This window comes from Dermacentor silvarum, chromosome 2, assembly GCF_013339745.2.
Source record: "Dermacentor silvarum isolate Dsil-2018 chromosome 2, BIME_Dsil_1.4, whole genome shotgun sequence".
Lineage (NCBI taxonomy): Eukaryota > Metazoa > Arthropoda > Arachnida > Ixodida > Ixodidae > Dermacentor > Dermacentor silvarum.
The window spans coordinates 220,392,027-220,412,445 of NC_051155.1; the positions used below are offsets into that span (position 1 = coordinate 220,392,027).

Below are 20,419 nucleotides of genomic sequence, written 5' to 3' on the forward strand. Positions count from 1 at the left end.
TTTTAACATTATGTACATAAAGTTTATTGTATAAAAATGTCACATCTTCTCGTAACTCATTCGGTGCCCACAGCTGGTGCAAATTTTGAAGTATTCATCGTTGTCCGAATCATGCGACTCGGGTCCATAGCTGTGTTCGTGGTTCTGCCCAAGTGGACGGTACAAACTGCTTCTTACGGTCATCCTCAGCTCTGCAATGTAAGGCAATAAAAAAAAAATAATAATAATTTAATGCAAACGCCATACATGCACCATGTTCTACAATTTCTGGTGCATTCCTGTTATACACTTTAAATTGCAATAAAAAATTTCGTTTTCTTTTTAGTGCAACCCCTGCTTGTGTCACTTGTGGCTGTGGTGACCTGGAATTGAACCTTAGTTTAGGGTTAGATTCCCAGCTGCAGCGGCTACATTTCGAAAGCGGCAGAATGCAAAAACGCTCATGTATTTGAAATTTAGTGCCCCAGATGGTCTAAATTAATTTGGCATACTCCACTATGACATCCCTCCTAAGCCATTGTGCAGCTTCAGGGCATTCAACTGTAACTTTTTGGTTATTCAGGCTAAGGAAAGCACGTAATGAACAAGTGCATGAGGAAATAGTTCGATGTTAGAGGGACACATAATAAAATATTAATCCCTATGTTCTCAAACGATCCTCAACACATTTGCTCCACTCCACTGAGTTGAGCACAGCGCCACCTCTCGACTGAAGAAACTGCGCTTCTCAAGAATTGCCCTGGAAAATCAATGAAGTGCAGTGACTACTTCTGTAGAGAAGTGACACTGCCATCCATCTTCTTGAGTTGCAGTGGAGCGTTTAGCGAAGGAATGCTTGAGAATACGAGATTAAGACAGGCTAAACTGGTAGATCACACTTGTAGGATACCAAAAAAACAGACTTGGTTTGTCAGATGGCATGATGACACACAAATGGCAATGCTACCTTGAAATGCCACAACAGCTCTCCATGATGCCGGATTGTGGCAACATCTGCCTGACCCTTGTATTGGTACTCATTACTAAAGAATGACATTGCATCCATAAATAAATAAAAGTACAACATAATGAAACTTGTAGGCCTCTTGCACAAGAACCCGTCACAGGTCACATGCCTCTTTTTTTCTTTTGTTTAAGACAGCCGTTATTTACCATGCAGCTTATGAAGCCATATGCATCACATCACATGCAGTTTTTTCCTTCATACAATTAATCCTGAATGATTCCTGCACAAACTTTTTGCATCGGAACGAATAATTCTCACTTTAGCTTGCGACTCAACAGTTGACCACTGCACTGAGGAAAGCAATAAGTCTGAAACTTAGATTCTAAAGCGGATATTGTAATGACCACACACTACAGGGAGGCAATGCCAATTTGCCCTCTGCACATCTCCTTCACTTCACCAGGGATGTGAATCAGGTGGTTGCTATATGTGGCAAGTCTTTTAACTGGTGACGAAAACACGTGCATGCACTAGACCAGGGGTTCTCAAGCATGTGGGTCCCAGGGAACCCTGCTAAGCTCCATGAAGTGCAAATGAACCCCCCCCCCCCTATAGGCTAGGCTTAGCGCACAACATCTTTGGGGCCAACGGTGGTGGTCGGCAGGCTACTTTGATGGCAACGTGCAACACACGCGGTCCAAACTGGGTGCAATCGTTATGAGCAAAGACAGCATCTCAATAAAGACACCATGCCAAGAAAGAATGACAGCTTTCAGTGCTTATCGCAGGGGACACTTAATTATAACATTTCATCACAAGAGGTCTTAAAATTAGTGCCGACTCTACTTTAAGTACAGGAAAACCTCGTTAATTCAGATTTCACGGGACCGAAAAAAAATTTTCCGAATTAACCGAATGTTGAATTATCAAGGGTATCAAGAAAACAATAAACAATGCTTACAATGTCAACACGCTTTTATTTACTGAATGAATCAGGAAATCATGTTTTTATTTTGCACAAGAGCAGTGTGGAAGCTGCATTTCTCGTCATCTCGTGAGTGATTATATAGCGCTCGCAGCGAGGCTGCGGCACGCGTCATCTGAGACACGCTTTTCACTACCATGCGCACATCCCGATTATTTTGTCGCCCGTGATGTGGTCACCAACAAATCGTTCGTCCATTGCGATGTAGCCGGTGCGCTTCATCTTCGACAGCTTTGCACTGAATCAAAGCAAAACCACTGTTTGCCGCAACCACCGCGGACGAAACCGCGGCCGCTATCGATGCGAGCATGGACGGCGACCTTGTGGCTCTAAAGGCTTGCGGCCGACGCACGCACCAAGTCAAAATGAAACTACTGTTTGCTGCAACAAGTGCGGACGAAACCGCGGTTGCTATACATCGACGCGATCATGGATGGCGACTATGCACTTATAAAGGCACGCGGCCAGCCGTCAACACGGTGTTATGTGCAGCGATAAACGCAAGAATAAAGACTTTAAGGGCACAATTAGACACAAGGCGTTTCGGCGTTGCTGTCAGACACGTTTCACGTACGATTTCTGCTGAAGGCAAATGGCGATGCGGACTCCGCCACTTCGTTTCGGTCGGACGCTAGCGCCATTTTTGCTCTTTTGCGTTGCGCATTTGCGGTGCTCCGCGCATTTATTTTTGTAATCCTCCGACGTATACATCAGCATGCACGCTTTCGGCCCCGATCTACACACGACGAAATGACATGGTGGTAAGTTACGGCCTCCGAGATTTAAGTGCAAAAGGCGCGCTGCCCGTTTTCAGAGGCTGGGTGGCTACAAGCGGCTGGCGGATTTATTGTGCAGTTCGCGCGTTTCTGTTACGCACTGTGATGTGCTTTTTGACACTCGGGAATGGGTAATGGAGGTTCTTTGATTGAGCGCACCTCGCGTTCGCCGTCTTAGCCACTTGGCGAGCGTGGAACCACGGAAAATTTAACAGTTGCCCGCGAAACCCCGATGAGGGGCCTGCGGAACCCACTTTGAGAACCCATGCCCATGGCTTGGACATCCTTGTATGGGAGGACATTGCATTATGGTCAAGTGTCAAGTTTCATTGTAACCTTGATCCCACTGCTGAAATGTTCCTCGGCTACACTGCGTTGCTGCTTTTTATTTTTAGTTCCGAAACATACAGTTCTTCTGTTTCCTGCTGGTCATCAATGGTGTTGACTTCGTACAGCTCTCTAACTGTTTGAACGGCGCCGTGCTATGTTCACAAAGTGCCCAAATTTATCTGCATTTGTTGCACTGGGTCCCATATGCTGAACATCCCCTTGGCTTATGGAAGCTTCTGCAAAAACTGCATGCCCTTCTGTGAGGAGTGAACTCACTTGCCTCTCTTCCAGCATTCTTCATGGCCATCATTACTGAAATGATTGTACTTCTCGAGCTTTTCGCTTGTTTCTGCATATGCCAGGATGTAGTCTAGTGAATTAATGGTGCTTGAAATTTTATCCAGAATTTTGTTGACAACTTATTGGAAAAACCTCTGGTGCTGTTGCGATGCCAAAAGGAACTCTCCTGAACCAGTATCTGTCTTCCCCATGGTGTACCGGAGGCTAGATACTTCCTTGTGCATTTTGTCGCTTTCATTTGCCAGAATCCTTTCTTCAGGTCTAGCAGAAGTGAACCTCTAGGGGACTTCTGATTTGCATTTCTTCCAGTGTCCTCAGTTGGTAATGTTGCCTGATAAGAACTTCGTTCAATTCTACTAGGTCAATGCTGATCATTATCAAGCCTCTCTCTTTTACTACCCATGGCTGCGAAATGGAGTTGGTTCTGTTAACTTCTCGTTAATTCCCTTTCGCTCCACGTTTTTTCTTCTAGCACTACAAAAGGATTTTCCTAGGTTGTTTGCTTTCTTCGTGAGTACATCCACTGTCTTGGTCTCCTCAGCAATGTCTGAGCTGCTGCGATGCTTGCTCACTGGTCTTGCACAGGTCTCCAGCCTTCTGTAGGCCAACAGTCGGGTTGTTCAGCAGTCACCCTCAAACATCTTTATTGATAATGCCAACAGGGATGTGGTCCCTCAAGAGCTCATCTGTCAACTTGCCGAACTAGCGTTTCTTTGCTTGTAGCCGTGCAGCCATGGTAAATACATTAAACCTTTACCCTTCTTTCTGTGTCATTTGGTTAAACTGGTACCTTCAGTATACATGATTAACCATCGCGGTCTTTGAAACTGCGCTTAGAGGCCTCTGGGTCTTCTCTGCTACACTCAGCGGGAGCATCTGCAATATGTTCCTGCATGTCCAGCCTGATCAGTCATAAAGTTCGCTACACGAACTTCTCAAGGCTTCTTGTGGAGTTGCACAGATGTACCACTTGTAGCTTTGAAGCTAGTCTTTCCAAGCATTGGGTGCCTGGGATAACACGTTAAGCAGCTTCGGAGCCTTTAGGACACGCTCAGCCATTGTAGTTTTAAAAATTCGCCTCACATTGCCACAGTTTCGCTGTCCTTGTTCTAGTTGCATTTTCTCTTCTGGTAACTCTTTTTGGTGGTCTTTTTTAATCCCACTTCTGACACCATCTCATATGGTGAACAGAATTGGTGATTCACTGGTACAATTTACGATTACAACTGCATGGCTCCCAGCCACTGGCTGCCTTGTCTTGTGTTAGCAGGACCCAGCTTTGCTTGGCTTGGCATCATGACAGTTGTGTGCCCGTGCACTGTGTATAGGTGGGCTATTTCATGCATCACCTTTGTCACCTGGAGTAATGTGCTAGGCGTATGGCCAGGCAAACATCCCCTGCACCCATTATGGTATGCCTTTATCTCTTCTGGGCTGGTTAGATTGCTCATAACACACAAATAGCAGCATTAAAAATGAGGGCTTAGCGAAAGACATGCAAAATGCACCAGAGACTCAATACAACAAATGCTAACCTTTGTAAAAAAAGAAAGAGTATACACCTGCACAAAACATCAGGAAGATAGGTGTCACCATCTATGACTTACTTGTTCATCATCCATTGAATGTTCTAGCTCATTCGAATGAAATGATTCTGTTAACTCCCTCACAAGTGCATTATCTCCCTAATGCATAAGAATGAGTGTTGACCACTGGTGAACAACTATTCTTTCAGTACTGATGGTCTAGTGGCTAAATTTCCAAAGAGGGTACCATGTATAGGTTACCTCTTTTGGGGCCCAAATCAACAAAACTAGGAGCTATTTCAATTAACTGATTTAACTGATGGTGGTGTATGTCACATAGCTGCATGTTTGGCTGTGAGGGATGCCCTCGCGGAGAGAGTTCAGGTGAGCTCTCACTGTCTAAGATCCGTGCATCTAAATTTAATGAGGATTTCTACGTTCCTTTCATATCAGAATTTGGTCACTAAATCCAAGAATCAGACCTTTGACCTTGTGCTCGACAAATGGATACCACAGCCACGAGCCACCATGACACATTTCAGCTAAATTCCATCTACAAGATTCTTGACACCTTTTAATGTAACTTCATGAAGCTGAGACATGAATGAACAGTACACGTCCCCTGGCCTGCACAAGCAAAACAAAATCTTTTGCTAGCTTGGATCACTGTCCACCAAAAATTGAGCCCCTTAGTTCACTCGATTCTGTCCACATATAATGCAGAATACATCTATTATGTTGTTAAAAGGCAAGCAGGAACAGAATGTAGTAGCTGTGAAATTAGTTTATGAAGATGCTGAACACGCTCTTAGCAAAGCGTTGGTTTGGGCTAGTTGGTACTCCATAATTATTATGATATTTAGTGCATAAATTTAGGAGAACATTGAAACCCAGAAAACGAAAGGTGCGAGCGACAACTTCCAAGTAAAATTCAATGCCAGACACTTTTATTAAGTACACAGAGGAACACCCAAGAAAGAAGAAAATAAACTAAGAAACCAACCAATCGCACAGTAGAGCTAGCATGTGTGCGATATCAACTAATATTTAGCTATCACCATCTGCCATAGAGAAAGCCAATTTCTTTTTTTAGATAAAAAAACTGATGGTGAGCTCACGCACTCACAATCGTCTCTCATCATTGCTGCTGCCTCGACAATCATGTGTGTGCAGCAATCTCAGTTGCAGAACACAACCACAGGATTGTCAAAATATGGGGCATACTCACTATTGCGGCAATGAGACGTAAGGTGACCTTCTCCTCCTTTCTTCACATTATTGCTGTCCTCATTTAAACTAACTTAGGCATCGCTTGGTCTGCTCGACATACACTCTGCCACAGGACAGTGGAATTAGGTATACTATGCCTTCAACGCAGGTTACAAACCCTTTCTTGTGCTTTATGCTTTCCTGTGCTTTATGCTTTCTTTTGCTTCACTATCAGTGAAATCATCTTGCAAAGTCTGGTCAACTTATCTGGGGCAGACATGATGACTTCCCCGTCAGTGTTACCTCTAATATTTTTAAGATGATGTGAAGCTCTGTGCAAGTAACAAATGACAGCCACCCTCTTTCGATTTTAGTCGGAAGTTAGCGCTTGTGGCTTCCATTTTGTGTGTTTCGTCGTCGTCCTAAAATTCTGCGTAAAAATCTAAGAGCTATGCTCTTAGCGTCACGGGGGCTGGGCTTCAGCGATTTTACAACTGTAAAAACATATCAGAGAGGAACATGATAATGAGGTACAACTGTAGTTCCATAAAAATGGCTGAAGGAGTAGTAGGTTCTTCATCTTTATGGAAACGGTTAACCACTTCTAGGATCTTGAACACCTCAGCACATCAACAGTGATAATCACTTCTTTTGGCTAATGACAAGCCCTCCTCACAACATAGACACCAGTAGACATTCCATCACCATCGCTTTTTTGAATTAGATTTCACACAATATTTGCAGACATATTTCTGTGTTCTAACCATGTTATTATGAATATCATGTCGGAAATATGAGCCATTATTGCAGTAAAAAAAAAGGGGGGGGGGGGGGGCGTAAGGGGTTAAAGGCCAAGGCTCTTTATGAATGAAATGTCTGCGTTTCCCACTTTGTCCCATGTTTGCCCTATTATTTACAATTTTGATGCAACTGAAAAACATTCCACAAATTACTGCAATGCAAAGGTTTGAGCGCACGAAGAGAAGTTCCAATATGGAAGAAGTTAGACACAGGGTTCCCAAGAATAACATAGGATGCTGCCTACCTTTGACACGTTTATTAAACGCTTTTCGCTTTCTCTTCGATCTCTCTTCATCCCTTTTCTCTAGCTGCTCATCTAGGGCTTCCAGGGATCCCCAGACCACTATCGCCCGCTCTTCAACCTGAGAAGCACAAGATTACACAAGCAGAGCATGAGGCATATATAGCTTGCTTTTCACATATTTTTAATCGATAAAACTTGCCTAGTGGCATAAGTTCATGCCGGCAGGTGGCCAGTCAAAGGTAGCAGAAAATCTTACACAAGAGGACAATCATGCACTTTGAGCAAGAGCAGTTGATTAACCTGAAAGAATGTACGACTGCAAAAGCTGGCAATGTATTGCATTCAGCTGACCAGCACACATTCAAAAAGGATGAAGACACAACAGACAGGAACAAAGTACTGCCACTTAAAAGGTTTTAGTTCAATGCCACATACACATATACAAAACTGGCACGCCTTGCACCAATGCAGTGGGACACTTGGAACAAGAAAGCAGAAATAAAGGTAAAAATTCTACATAAGAAAATGCTGAGACATGAAAGATTAAAGACTGCATGGGCATGAAAGCTTTATTAATGCAATTTCTGGGGGCTATCTATGTAAGCATGTATGTTTGTATCTATATATCTATCTATGTTTGTATGTCGGTATCTAACCATTTTCCTGCCTACCTGGGCCAATGGGTAGTCCATGGGCGAATGGCTGCTCTGCTGAGGAAACAGAGTTTATAACCAACCATCGTACTAACTTGAGTCTCTGAGTATGTGTCAATGTGTACATATGTGCCGCTCTTCTACACACACGTTTCATGCCGACATGGGTCACTGTACATGCGGGACTCGGTATGTACTGCTGTTCGAAGATACTCTCTGACATCGACTTGGAGCACTGGGAATATGCCACTCAGTCTGTGCTGGTCTTCAATGAACCTCTTTGATGCCAACTTGGGTCACTGGGTGTGTATCGGTAGGTGTGCGCCGCTCTTCGAAGTAAGTCTTTGACGACAACTTGGGTAACTAAGTGTGCGCTACTGGGAATGTGCCGCTCTACAATGACAAAAAAGATCCCTTAAATTTCCGCAATACAGACCAGAATCGAATCCACGTCACAAGGGTTCCTCAAGGACAGCAACCCGATGCATTAGTAGGCTGCGCCACAAATGCATTGGGTATGTGCCGCTTTTCAATGAACCTCTCACCAACTTGGGTAACTGAGTATGCGCCACCGAGTGCGTGGCAAGCGACGAAACAATTCTCATCATTCGCAGGCACCAGCGTGCCACGCTTCTTGTCTCTGAGGTTGCGTGCGCACTTCTCGGCAGTGCCACTGGATGGCGCAGTGAGTCCAGAAAGAAGTGCGAGAAAGGAGCCCGGTTGCCGCATGACGCGTTTTTCAGCATTCACATGCACCGGCGCGCCATGTGTTTCGGAGGCCACGCGCAGGCTTCACGGCGGCTGTGTTAGATGGTGCTGAGTATTCTTAGGGAAACGTGAAAGAGGACCCCTGCTGCAGTATACACCTCATACATAATTCGTTTTGACAGTGGCAATACACTGTGCCGCTATTTTGATTCAATGCCAACGCATTACCATCAACAGTCATCGTGAGATGGGTTCTGCAACTTTTCTTTTTTTCGTTCCTTTACATTTTTTGATGTGGACTTTTCAACTTTTCTGCTTTTTATGTTCCCAGCTTGCCCAGCACACAACTCTTATCGTGGGGTCTCACATGTGTCCTGTGTGCACATTCTTGAGTTGTGAACCTTTTGCTTGGTCCAACAACCCTTATTGTAGGATTTCTTGATTTATTTTGACTATGTCACCATTCCGTTGGCACTAGGAGGGAGGAGACTCCTTCCGAGTGTGTAATTTGTCGCACACTTGAGTGAATTTCAATTTTCTCACTGCATTGCAAGGGTCTCAACTTTGACAGCTCTGATGCCATAAGGTAGCACTTGAGGGTATACTGGGCAGCTGGCTGCTCCTACATTAACATATTACATGCTGCCTGTGGTTGAATAAGTTCGACATCTGCCGCCATGGCTGTGAGTGGCATTGCCTAACACTCTCAGGGCCAGATCTAGTACACAGACAAATGCTCAAGAAAGTATAAAGGAGGACCCCCTGTGGAGGCGTAGTGGCTACGGTGTTGCGCTACTAAGCCCAAAAGCGTGGGATCGAATCCCGGCCGCAGTGGCCGCATTTCGATAGAGGTGAAATACAAAAACGGCTGTGTACGGTGCATTTGGTGCATGTTAAAGAACCCCGTGTGGTCAAGATTAATCCGGAGTCCCTAACTGCGGCGTGCCTCCATAATGAAATCCTGGTTTCGGCATGTAAAACCCCAAAATATTTTTTTGAAGTACAAGGGAGGACGGTCACTTAATAGTAGAGCATTGCAAGAGTAATGTGGAAAATGTAGGCCTCCAGTTGTCTCTTCAGCCGCTTTCATTTCCCTTTTCTTTATTATATTTAAAAAGGACACTTAATTTCCTGGCTTCGCTGTCTGTTGGGTTCACGTGGTTGTGACTGTTTCCTGGCACCCTTCGACACGTCAGCTGTGTCACCCTCTCCATGAGATTCTCAGGAGTCTTTTCAATAGTGTCAGAGCATCACCTCAGAGAGTGTCCAAGCAGTATAGATTTCCTGCTCTGTGTAGTCAATTTTGGCAGCTTTGGGTGGAAGAAGATGCCACAGGCATGTCGTGAGCAAGATGCACAAATGTCGTATGTATTCCTCAGTTAACAAACAGTGGAAACCGAGTAAAAGAGGTGCTGACTTCAAGTGCAGATTTTTGAATGGCTAAGTTATCTTTTGGCTTTGATAGCAGAGAGCCTTCAGAACTGTAATGTAACATAATTCCACCTAATGTTTGTTTTTATATCATTTCCTGTATACCACAAATCAAGATTAGTACATATCGGAATAATGACGAGGTTTACTAGTATTACAGACTGCCAACATCTTGTAACTATCATGTAGCACAATGCGCGAGTAATGACTCTGTGCTAATAAAGTGGCTAGTGTGATTACATAAGGTTATTACGTGAATAAGAGTGATCATAAAACAATCGTTACGGGCCATAATATAACATTCCTCTGCAAGTGCATATTTAATCCAACCATCGTATCACTCTTGGCTTAGGATCATATTTAACTCTCATCAAGTAGCTTCACCTTTACAAGCAATGTATTCAAGGGAACAGCTCCTTTGGACAAACTACTTTGGTGAGTACTGCCATTAGAACTAACGTTAATAAATTTGTGAGCCTTGAATTATTCAAGTGACCGATGAACATAACTAATTACACAATTAATCTCTCCAACTTTGCCTGCAAAACCAGGGTAAAGCAGCTGCATCCAAACTGGATGTTGCACACGCACTTTTGCTGGCCTTTGAAACCAGTAACTGTAAAAATTTGCAAGCTCAAAGTGTCCATGTGACACAGGCATATGCCTAGCAGTAAGTTTGACTATTGTGCTATGATGTACTATGCATTTTGCTTATGTGAAGTCCAGCTGTAGCCTCTGTAGCCTCTTTTCTCTGTAGCCCTCTGGTGACAATTAATTGAGATGCAAATTTTCTCTCTCACATATTTTGAGTATGTTGAGCATTACCTGGCACTTCAGGTAGAGCTTCATGTTGCCATGGGCAAGGTGTGGGTTAGGCTTGAGGATATACTTCAACGGTGGCTCCCTTAAGTCAAGGTCGCAGTCCTTGAGCAGGTATTCATTCTTGCAGTCTGTTCGCGTAACAAGCTTGTGCTTGTCCTCCTTGTCTCTGCAAAAGTTGAGATATTGCATGCTTGAGGCTCCAAATTTCCCTGACACTGATATCTGCTTAGCAGGGATAACTGCGGAAAATGGCATTTTCAAAAAAATTCAGAGTTCAAGTTGAGATTCCATATGCTAGCTCACCATACAGGGCATTAAAGACGTTGCAACATGGAACCCGGGTTTCCCCATGCCAGGTGGGATTCTTCAACATCCATAATGAAGACTCTTGTCCATAGAGTTTCCTGCAATAATTACTGGAGGGAACTCTGGTGCTGCAATCGTTCAGCCAGCATGAGAATGATCGGTAGTATATGGATTTGTCCGATCTTCGTGCTTGTGGATTCAAATGCTCTAACGGCTTTGTTTATTATGGTTTATCTGCCTTCATTGTCCTAAATTTGAGCGCAATCTATACTTTTCTAAGTGCACAAGACTCTGTGAACACCACAACCGGTACTAATTGCAGTAGTTCAGCCTGTCGAGGTGATCAAATTGAGACACGCCATGCGTCTCAACTTGGGCGTTTTATGCCGCTTGTCGAAGCATGCGTCCTTGGTGTAATGGTTCCAATATCATGCCTCTATGTTAGATGTCTTGTGTTCGAATCCCTGCCATCGGAAAAAATTAACAATGTTTACTTAATTATTTATTATACAGTACTTTGTTGAAAATGACAAGTTTGGAAAGTCACAAAGCCGTCTAAAGCCAGAAGGATGAAGTTTAGACAAATTCATGCACTACCCATCATTCCCATGCTGGCTGGACTGCCCCGCTTGCAGCTCCTATAGACACTAGCACCTGAGTTGCCTCTAGTAATTATCGTATGAAACTCTATGCTCTTATTCATCAAGTAAAAAAGCTGCTGACGCAACTGATACAAAACAGTCATCCTTAAAGGACCCCATGACATGGTCCTCCAACTATTCTCAGTTTATGAATCTCTCTCTCTCTCACCACCACTACACACACACACACACACACACACACACACACACACACACACACACACACACACACACACACACACACACACACACACACACACACACACACGAGGGCTCTCAAAACACATGTTGACTGGAAATTTAAATGTGAAATCGCTGCCTTTGCGCCCCTCCCACCCAGAGCGACTGCCAGTTTAGCATGTGTTGTATGACGTCAGGAACCGTGGGGCTACTGCTGTGTTGACTGCTTCGAAACAATCAGAAAATCTTGATTGTAGCTGTCACTGTTCTTTGATAATGCACCACAGCAATTTCAACAGTGAGGAGTTGCTTCACGAACAACCTTGACTGCAGAGTTCCCAAGAAGATGTTAAATGAGGCCTGATAACAAAAACTTGCACCCTCAAGCTCAAAGGCTTCCGTATTTTTAAATGTTAGCACACCCCAAAATGCTGCCACTGTGTTTCAATAATGCATCTCAGTGATTCCTACAGTGAGGAGCCGCTTGAAGGACATTTTCAGATGCCAAAATGTTAGCTGCTGAATCACTGAGGAGCGCTACTGAAGTGCAGTGACTGCTTCAGTCAAAAGACAGTGCTGCCCTCTGCTGTCAGAAGTCAAGGCAACACGTCAAGTGGCAGAATGTTTGGCAACATAGGGTTTAGGAAAAGCACGCTGCCTGCTTAAGATGAGACCATTCACAGCCTTTTGATTCAGCTACTGGCACAATATGCATAGTGTTTTTGCTGAACCTTAATTGCAAGTCACAAAGAAGTGGCATAGTGAAATGTCTCACATGGCTACCAAAATGAAGAATTTCTGAGAAAGCAATTAAGATTTCAATGTAAGGTAGCTCGTATAAAGATGTATAAAACCTGCTGATTGTGCACATCAGCAGCACTTTAAGGAGCCGATTTGGTAGGAAGATATTGCTGGCACAAGACATAGCTATATTTACACTGATATTCAAATTAAGGCATATTATTTCTATGTAAAAGGCAGCTGCATGTAAAAGGAAACACCAGCTTCTGTTATGTGCCAGTATCTTTTATTTATATGTGTCACATTCAGCAATGACAGTCAAAGTTGTACAGGCACTTCTTCAAGGCAATTTGGCGCCCGCAGCTATGGGCTCAAGTAGAAGCTAAGAGACTTTAAGCTTGAAATGCTTATATACACAGCAACACACCCTTGCATGATGAGTCAATTTATTAAAGCAGTTGGACTTTACTTTTATTACCATTCACACACCCAGTGACTTTGCTTCTCTGACTGTCATAATCATCACTTCTTTTTCAGTGCCACGAGATCATATAAAAATGCCCCAGATGAATTATATGTATATCATATTTCGTGCAGTTTTTGTTCTTTTCATGATATTTTCAATCAAGTTTCCTATCCGCCTGTTACTTTCTGATCAGCATTTATGGTGAGCCGTCCATGATGCACACATTCATTACACCTTTACAACTCAGTCTAAAAAACTGACACTTACATCATATTAGGCATGTTCTGTATGCCACATTTGCAACACTAATTCCTCCTAGCATATGCAGATATCAGTAAGCTAATGCCACTACTGGTTAAACATCAGCCTCAAAACAAAATGACACTCAGTTTGATTGTTGCTTAACAGTACTAATTACTATTTTCCTTCTCACAAGGTTTTTGAAGACATTGGTAAACCTGTTTCTCATTCACCACAAGTCCATTGCGTTTCCACCCTAATGGTACTTGACCTAAACTTTATAAAATCAATCTATACGTTATTGGAACTGGTGCTCGTATCCACAATGTGCAAGCAAACCCAATACAATTTCGAACCTGTTAAAGATACATTCTGTTGGAAGATAGCACCGTAGCGGGAAAACTCTTCCCATGCACCCTTCCAACTATAGTAATTTCACGGATGGGTATATGTAGGCAAAAAAAAAAAAAAAAACGAAGCAAATTATCAGCAGACATAAATTGCCTGTTAAATAGCAATTATCTGTCTTTCAAAAACATTACACAGCATTTACTCATGATCTGGTGCCCAGTGTAAGGCAATAGCATTTCTTTTTTTTTTTTTTTTCTGGAACCAAGCATTACCTGCACTTATCACATATTTCCAAGGCAAACTTCTCCAGGAGGAATGACATTAAGAACTGCTTGCCGCAATCACCACATGTGGAGTGTTCCGAGGGCATCTCCACTGTTGTTGGTGGTGGCACCGATTGTGAACTGGGAGCACCATCGTCGAGTAGAAAGCCACCACCTGTGTCGACAACTCGCTGCTGCTTCGTTGGAGAGCCACCAGCACTGCAAAAAAATGATTAAGAACACTTTCAAAAGGGTGCATAAGAAAGAGAGGTCTTGAACAGAACAGAAAACAAATATAATAATTATGAGGTTTAATTTGTAATAGTTAAACCTGGGCTATGAAAGAAGTCATAGTGGAGTGCTTCAGATTAGGTAAGTGTGACCATCCTATGTCCTCTCACGGGAACCTAAACTCAGTACATGGACACTTTTGGATTCTATGTCAGGATGAAGCTGCTGCAAGCAGGAAAAAGAAAACTTAAGTGGGACATGTCTATGACCTGATGCTTTATTCGGCTGAAAGAAGTTACATCCATGTCAATATGTGCACAGGTCCAGGTGATGCATAGTATCTCTTGACATATGACAACATATTTGAACATACCTAATTGTCACACAATAGTGAATAAATGAAAGGGCACCCACACACAGACTACCTCACTCCGTGACAAATCTCTGAGAATGGGTGTTGAATGTTAGAAAAGAATCAGCCCAAATGTTTCAGCATAAGCTCATCTCAAATACTTAGAAGAGAATATACACAACTTGCAGTAAGACACAAGCAGGAGTCTTACTGCAAGTTGCAACAACATGCCTTTGTTGTCTTACTGCAACAACATGCCTTTGTTGTCGTTGTTGCTTGAGGATGCTACGGGAAAAAACTAGCTATAGAAAACTGCCACTGCAGTCACACCACCACAGCAGTTTTCGTTTTGAGGAACCACACCACCCTTTTGCAGGTCTTCACATCTCATTTGTCATAGTAGTCAAGAATACCATATATATAGGGGCACCAAAATCGAAGGGTAAGTGATATGGGATTTAAACTTAGAGCTACACAACATCCACAGTCAGATGTTGCTTGAAATACATGAAATGGAAAACAAAGTGTTTTATACATTGTGTGTCAAAACAATGTCTCACCTTTCAGTAATGCTTCTTAATGCCAACTTGGCCTTCCTTATTTGAATGGCACGCTCACGTTTTTCAGCTATAGCCTTCTTTTGCACCTCTGTAAGCTCGGGCATGGTTGTGTCACCGCTGGCAGTGGCCATATCCTGTGTGAAGTCAACAGCTTAAAAAAAAAAAAAAAAAAAGGGAACGCAGTCACCTTGCAGACCATGCAGGGTGCCCTCCGCGGAGTTTGTAAACAAACACGAAATGCGGATTGCGCACAGAAACGTGTTTATTAAGCGCCTCGCTGTTAAAGGGCGAATACTATCCTAGAGGAGGACGCCGCTACTAAATGCTACTTGCGCAGCTCGGAGGCTATAATGAATAAACAAAGCGCGCCGGCGAGAAGCGACGATCGCGCAGACTGGCGGCATGGGTGGGTACTTTCCGTAGGGCATCGTTGCTGTTGCATGAAGCCGCGATGTGACCGAGCGCGTGATCCGCGTGGCACATTGGCTGGGCGGTTCTTTTCTGCCGAGCGTTTTCAACGCCGATGTCACAGGCGAGTCGCGTGAGGTGCTGCGTACTTGGATGTTCGGCCACTTATCAAAGCACCGATGAAACTGGCGAAAAAATCCGCTTATTCGGCTTTCCCTCAAGACCCCACGATATACAACGCAAAAACAAGTGGATTGACAACATTAGACTAGCCCGGTGAGCGGTTTCTTTTATGCAAAGATCTGAGCAGAGCCTTGGGAAAACTTGCGTAACTGTACTGCTTTTACCGGCATTAAGTACGTAATCGTAACGAGCGTCACTCACAAGCGAAGAAAGGTCTAAGGGCCTCTCATGATTTCTGCAGGAAAGACGTCAACGGAGCTTGGTCACCCTCAAAAAACTCCAAGGTCTGCTCAAGGCACTTCGTTGGTAACGTTAAAGGAGAAGATCCGCGGGCAGCCAATTACATCCCCACCATCTTCCCTGATGTGAGCAGCAAGACTGCACAGAAGTACAATAGGTAGTAGCGCATCTCCCTTTTTCTGAATTTCTATGTCTACTTTCTGACATTGCTTTGGTAATGCAGGCTCCTGAAGACGAAGCAGAGCGCGAAAGCCAACCTAATTGAGCAATCGCCGCAAAAGGTAAGTGACGCCAGGTGAATGTACTGTCGCTGCATTAACGCATGGTGCTTGATTTGCGTCTAGCCCCTTGAAGCAAGTAAAAGGCCTTCACGTGCTGGAGAAACGGAGAATTCCTTACCGTCCTCCAAAGCAGCTACTAGAGAAGTCGCCGGTGGAACTACAATGGAAGGACAGGTTCGCTCATTTTTCGGTGACTTGTTTATTTCATGCCATTTAACTACACGACACGAAAGTACGCGGAACACCGGGATTTCCTTGCGTTAACCGCACCAACGATTACGACGTGGTTGGCTGGTCAAGCATTAGTGCTGCCTTAAAAGCGGTAAGATAGTGGACAGGCAGGTTACCATCGAATTAACGGTGACAAATCATAGGGTAAATAGCTGGGAAAGCCACGGCCAAGGCCGACGGAAAGGTAAAGGCCGAAGTTGGCCTAAGCATAGAGAAAGGATGGCCTAAGTGCGCATGTGCGTTTGTGGCATTAAAAGAGAGGAGGAAAATGAGTGTTCTAGTATTGGCTTGTTCGGTTCTTTCTGCAAAGACAAATTTTATTGTTAAATATGTAAAAAACATTTACTTTATTGCCCACTTTTGTTTTGCCGTATTTACACGTAGTCCAAGTGAACTAACGTTAATTCAACCGACTAGTTGCACCACCTGTCTCGTTATGGAGGAGGCAAGGTATTCAGGCCAACTACAAGGCTTCCACCTGCGGAACGCGCATGGCAGCTTGCGCGATCTCAAGCAGTGGGCATATTTTGAAGTGCGCGAAGTTTTGTCGCGATACGCATTCAGTGATCCATTCACTTGGCGCTTTTTTTAGAACGTATTCGCTACAACATGGCAATTCCGCGATCAGTGTAGCGCGAGCTACCGCTGCACGCTTTCATTGCATCTCGCATCCCCTGCAGCAGTAGAAAAGAACCAAGTTGTTGGCCTGCCGATCGTGCTCGTTTCTTTAAACTTATGTCACACTCGATGCACCAGCTGTTGTGATTGCATTCGGTAATCAACCGTAGGACACACCTTGCTCATGAATTCCGAATAGTACCTGTTGTCGATTAATCGGCATTATCCACGAGTGTGTGGTTGTGTGGCAGCCGTCGCTATGGAAAAAGTGAGCACAATTCCGGTTGCAGCCAAGACAAATAACAGCATCGCGAATGTTACAACTGTCTCAAGGTTGAATACCCGATTGATTAACCCCGTGCGCAAGGTTAGTTGCAAATGAACCACCTGTTGCGTTTTTCTTTTCCTTCTAGTATGATGTGACAGTGGCACTTGCCTTCTACAAGTCATGCTGCCATGTAAGAGCGGACCACATAAGTTTAAAGATTTCATACAAATATTTAACAGATGATTACAATGGGTGCTGTAGTGCACTGAAACAGCTTGGACAGTGACATCCTGGAGCTGCCACCTCGCTAAACTTCGTAGTGGTCGGGAAAATGCAATTTTAATGCAGCGTCTTTTAATGTCTAATAATTTGGCATTTCGCGGCTTACCAGTTTCTTACTGATACCAGAGCCGATTGTTGAAGTGGCAGCTTTTAATTCTCTTTTTGCAGCGAAAAAAGAAGTGTATTTCAATTAGGAGCTTGTGTAGGTGGATGTAGAAACTATCAGCATTCTCGGAACAGTTGCAGTTAATTTGACCATGTCAAGTTAGATAAGATTATGTACGTCAGTGGTGATGCATGTTCATGCATGTGTTGAGAGGAGGTTACAGAGATACTTCGCAGTAAAATGCCTTTGTATGAGAAAGAGGAGGATAAAAAGATGGCGAGAAAGAAATCAATGGCGGTGTGAAGCATGAGATGAACAAACAATTGAAGTAGAAGTACAAGGGGCAACACTTTGCAAAACTGCATCATGTGAATGGCAGAGGAATTGACTTACAACTTGGAGCTTTTGGCACACCTTTGTTGTTTATATCCTCTATAGCAATTTATATATGTGCCAGCAATGGCACAAGTCACAATCTCTTACAGAAAATCATGGGACACCTAGCCAAAGACAGATCTATATTAAGCATGGTCTGGGTCCGTGACCTATTTTTATCACTTCTATCAGTGTTTTGGTCCTTGATCTATTTTGGGCTATATTGATGCGAGGCATTTCACACGACTCCATCGCTTCTCATAAATGTGTAGAGGCAGAAGTTGCGATCTGTCATGTCAATGGAACATATTAGAAAAAAATGTAGTAGTGAAGCTGCAGTTTTGGATTGCAGTCACAACTTTGGGATAAAGCTCTTGTCTAGTTTGTGTGTGCAGCCTTTTTGAGGTTAAGCAGAGCACTTAGAAAGGAATGCTGTCTGAATTGTGTAGTGCTGATTCTATGCTTTCCACGATACTTGCCATGTTGACTGTATCCTGTAGTTTTGCATTGTGGGGCTAGGCTTGACCCAAGTTGCTAATCTGAATTAAATATGTGCCTCCTTCTGCTCCTAATGATTTCTCTAATAAACCTGTCTACGTTTGCTGTGGATGTTTTCATTCATATAGGCCTACGTTAAAGCTCTAGTAAGTCAGGAATGAAAATTAGATGCTGCAATCGACTCACAGACATGAGAAAGCACCAAACATGAGGTGTTTGTTTGCCTCTGTGTCCAACGTGTATGTATAATTTTCGCGTCAGATCTAACATGGTGTTGGAGAGCCAACTGAACTAATGGGTTTTGCTAGGCTATGTTAGGGCTACTTAAAAATGCACAACTTATGACTAGCCAGTTCTTTCAGATTATTTGAAAAATCGCTCAAGTTTCTGTACCTACACACAAATTTGTGCTGCCTCCTGCGTTGTGATCTGTTTTCTTGTGCATTTACAAGTTGCCATCTGACCTTATTGCAGAGGGCTGTGCACCTGGCTTCTGTAGTCGACGGAGATGGTTCTCTGGAAAGTGGTGTTCATGTCACGCTAGATGACTTCTTGCGCGAATGGTCAGCGGACCCGCACCCGAAATATGTTGGTACAAAGTGCGAAGAAAATGGACCTGCTGATCCAGCTCACGGGAGCAAGGGGCACGGGTTTGAGTGTCCCATCTGTGCTGACTCATACACAACCTCGCGTAGCCTTCGACGACACCTGTCCCGTCGCTCATTCCTGGCACGGCTTCCCTGCCGCAAGTGTGGGTCTTGTCATCTGGCATTCAACCGCTGCACCCTCATAATGCGAGCACAGGTATGTTGGAACGTCGTCTTCACGCTTCACATTTATACATTTACCAAGAGGCGGCAGGAGAAATGTAGGTTATTGTTCTTACCGTTGACTTTTTTGTCATTCCATGCTCCTTGTCTCTGCATTTGGTGCTTTCTTATCTGTGCTTCATTAAGGACTTCCTGCCAACTTTGAATAAGCAGTAATGCTGCCATCAAGTATCATTGGGGTTTAAGTAAATCCTTGCTTGAGAAATGTTTTATGTTTTGGTATTTACTTTCGTCCTGCGAAAATGTCATCAAATAGAAGCCACCTCACCTTTAAATATTTGTGTTTAGACTGTGGACTTGTCACTAATAGTATGCATCTTCAAGTGTTGCAATAATGTTATTTGTGGCTGCAAGACAACACCTGATGGACAGTGCCAAGCAGAGAGGAAGTGCCTGCAGGAATGATGACAGTCATTGTTCTGTGACAGAAGTGCACTTCAGAGATGCAAAATTGAGTATTGAAACAATAGTTACAAGTGGTATTGATAGAGCGGTGTTTCACAGCTGATGGGTTGAAACCGCCTACCTCAGGCACTGCACCGTTATGGGATTGCATGCATCATGTAAAGGACCTCTGGGCCGAACGTGGCAAGCTGCTATGTCAGGTTGCTGCATGTTCTAATGACACTTTTGCACAAAGGGCACAGAGAGACATTAAAACATTAAAGGGACACTAAAGGCAAATACTAAATTGACATGGACTGTTAAAATACCATTCCAGGAACCTTGCAGCACTTGTTTCGTGCCAAGAAAAGACTTAGTTTATGAGAAAATTGTGTTTGACGTTCTGCATACATTTAGCTTAATTCAAATCGCCTGCCCACGTGCAGGGAGTGGTGACGTTGCATACGCCATCACCGCCCATTACTGCCGTCGGTGAGTAAAACGGCGCCCAACAGACGATGCTACGGTTTTCTGCGCAAAACGCATACGCGCGGCCATAGAGAAGCCAAGACAGAGCGTTGGATTCGCTGCTGCAGCTGCTCTTGGTCAAGTGGCATGGGCCGTTTGGGAATCCTGCGGCACAAATGGACGTG

The 20,419-nt window shown here is 43.8% G+C and overlaps 2 protein-coding genes across 5 annotated transcripts in view; one reads left to right on the forward strand and one right to left on the reverse strand.

The window, feature by feature from the left end:
- On the reverse strand, window positions 1-16,644 carry LOC119442691 (DNA repair protein complementing XP-A cells homolog). Of its 4 annotated transcripts, none has more exons than XM_049662318.1 (6): window positions 16,522-16,644; window positions 15,063-15,213; window positions 13,929-14,138; window positions 10,735-10,897; window positions 7,118-7,235; window positions 1-191 (listed from the first exon to the last, which is right to left on the reverse strand). In XM_049662318.1, exons 2-6 carry the CDS (start codon window positions 15,191-15,193, stop codon window positions 40-42), a joined length of 774 nt encoding a protein of 257 aa, XP_049518275.1. In that variant the 5' UTR covers window positions 15,194-15,213; window positions 16,522-16,644; the 3' UTR covers window positions 1-39. The 4 variants fall into 4 exon arrangements, with proteins under 4 accessions (XP_049518275.1, XP_037563587.1, XP_037563588.1 ...); XM_037707659.2 differs by lacking the exon at window positions 16,522-16,644 and adding an exon at window positions 16,293-16,429 and having other exon boundaries at window positions 15,063-15,196; XM_037707660.2 differs by lacking the exon at window positions 16,522-16,644 and adding an exon at window positions 16,293-16,426.
- Window positions 15,487-20,419, forward strand: part of LOC119442690 (zinc finger protein 687b-like) — a 24,705-nt gene continuing 19,772 nt past the window's right edge. Inside the window, 5 exon segments of the mRNA XM_037707658.2 lie at window positions 15,487-15,746; window positions 15,895-16,050; window positions 16,117-16,174; window positions 16,238-16,348; window positions 19,027-19,356. Of these exon segments, the coding sequence (XP_037563586.1) occupies window positions 15,586-15,746; window positions 15,895-16,050; window positions 16,117-16,174; window positions 16,238-16,348; window positions 19,027-19,356 (816 nt within the window). The 5' untranslated portion in view covers window positions 15,487-15,585.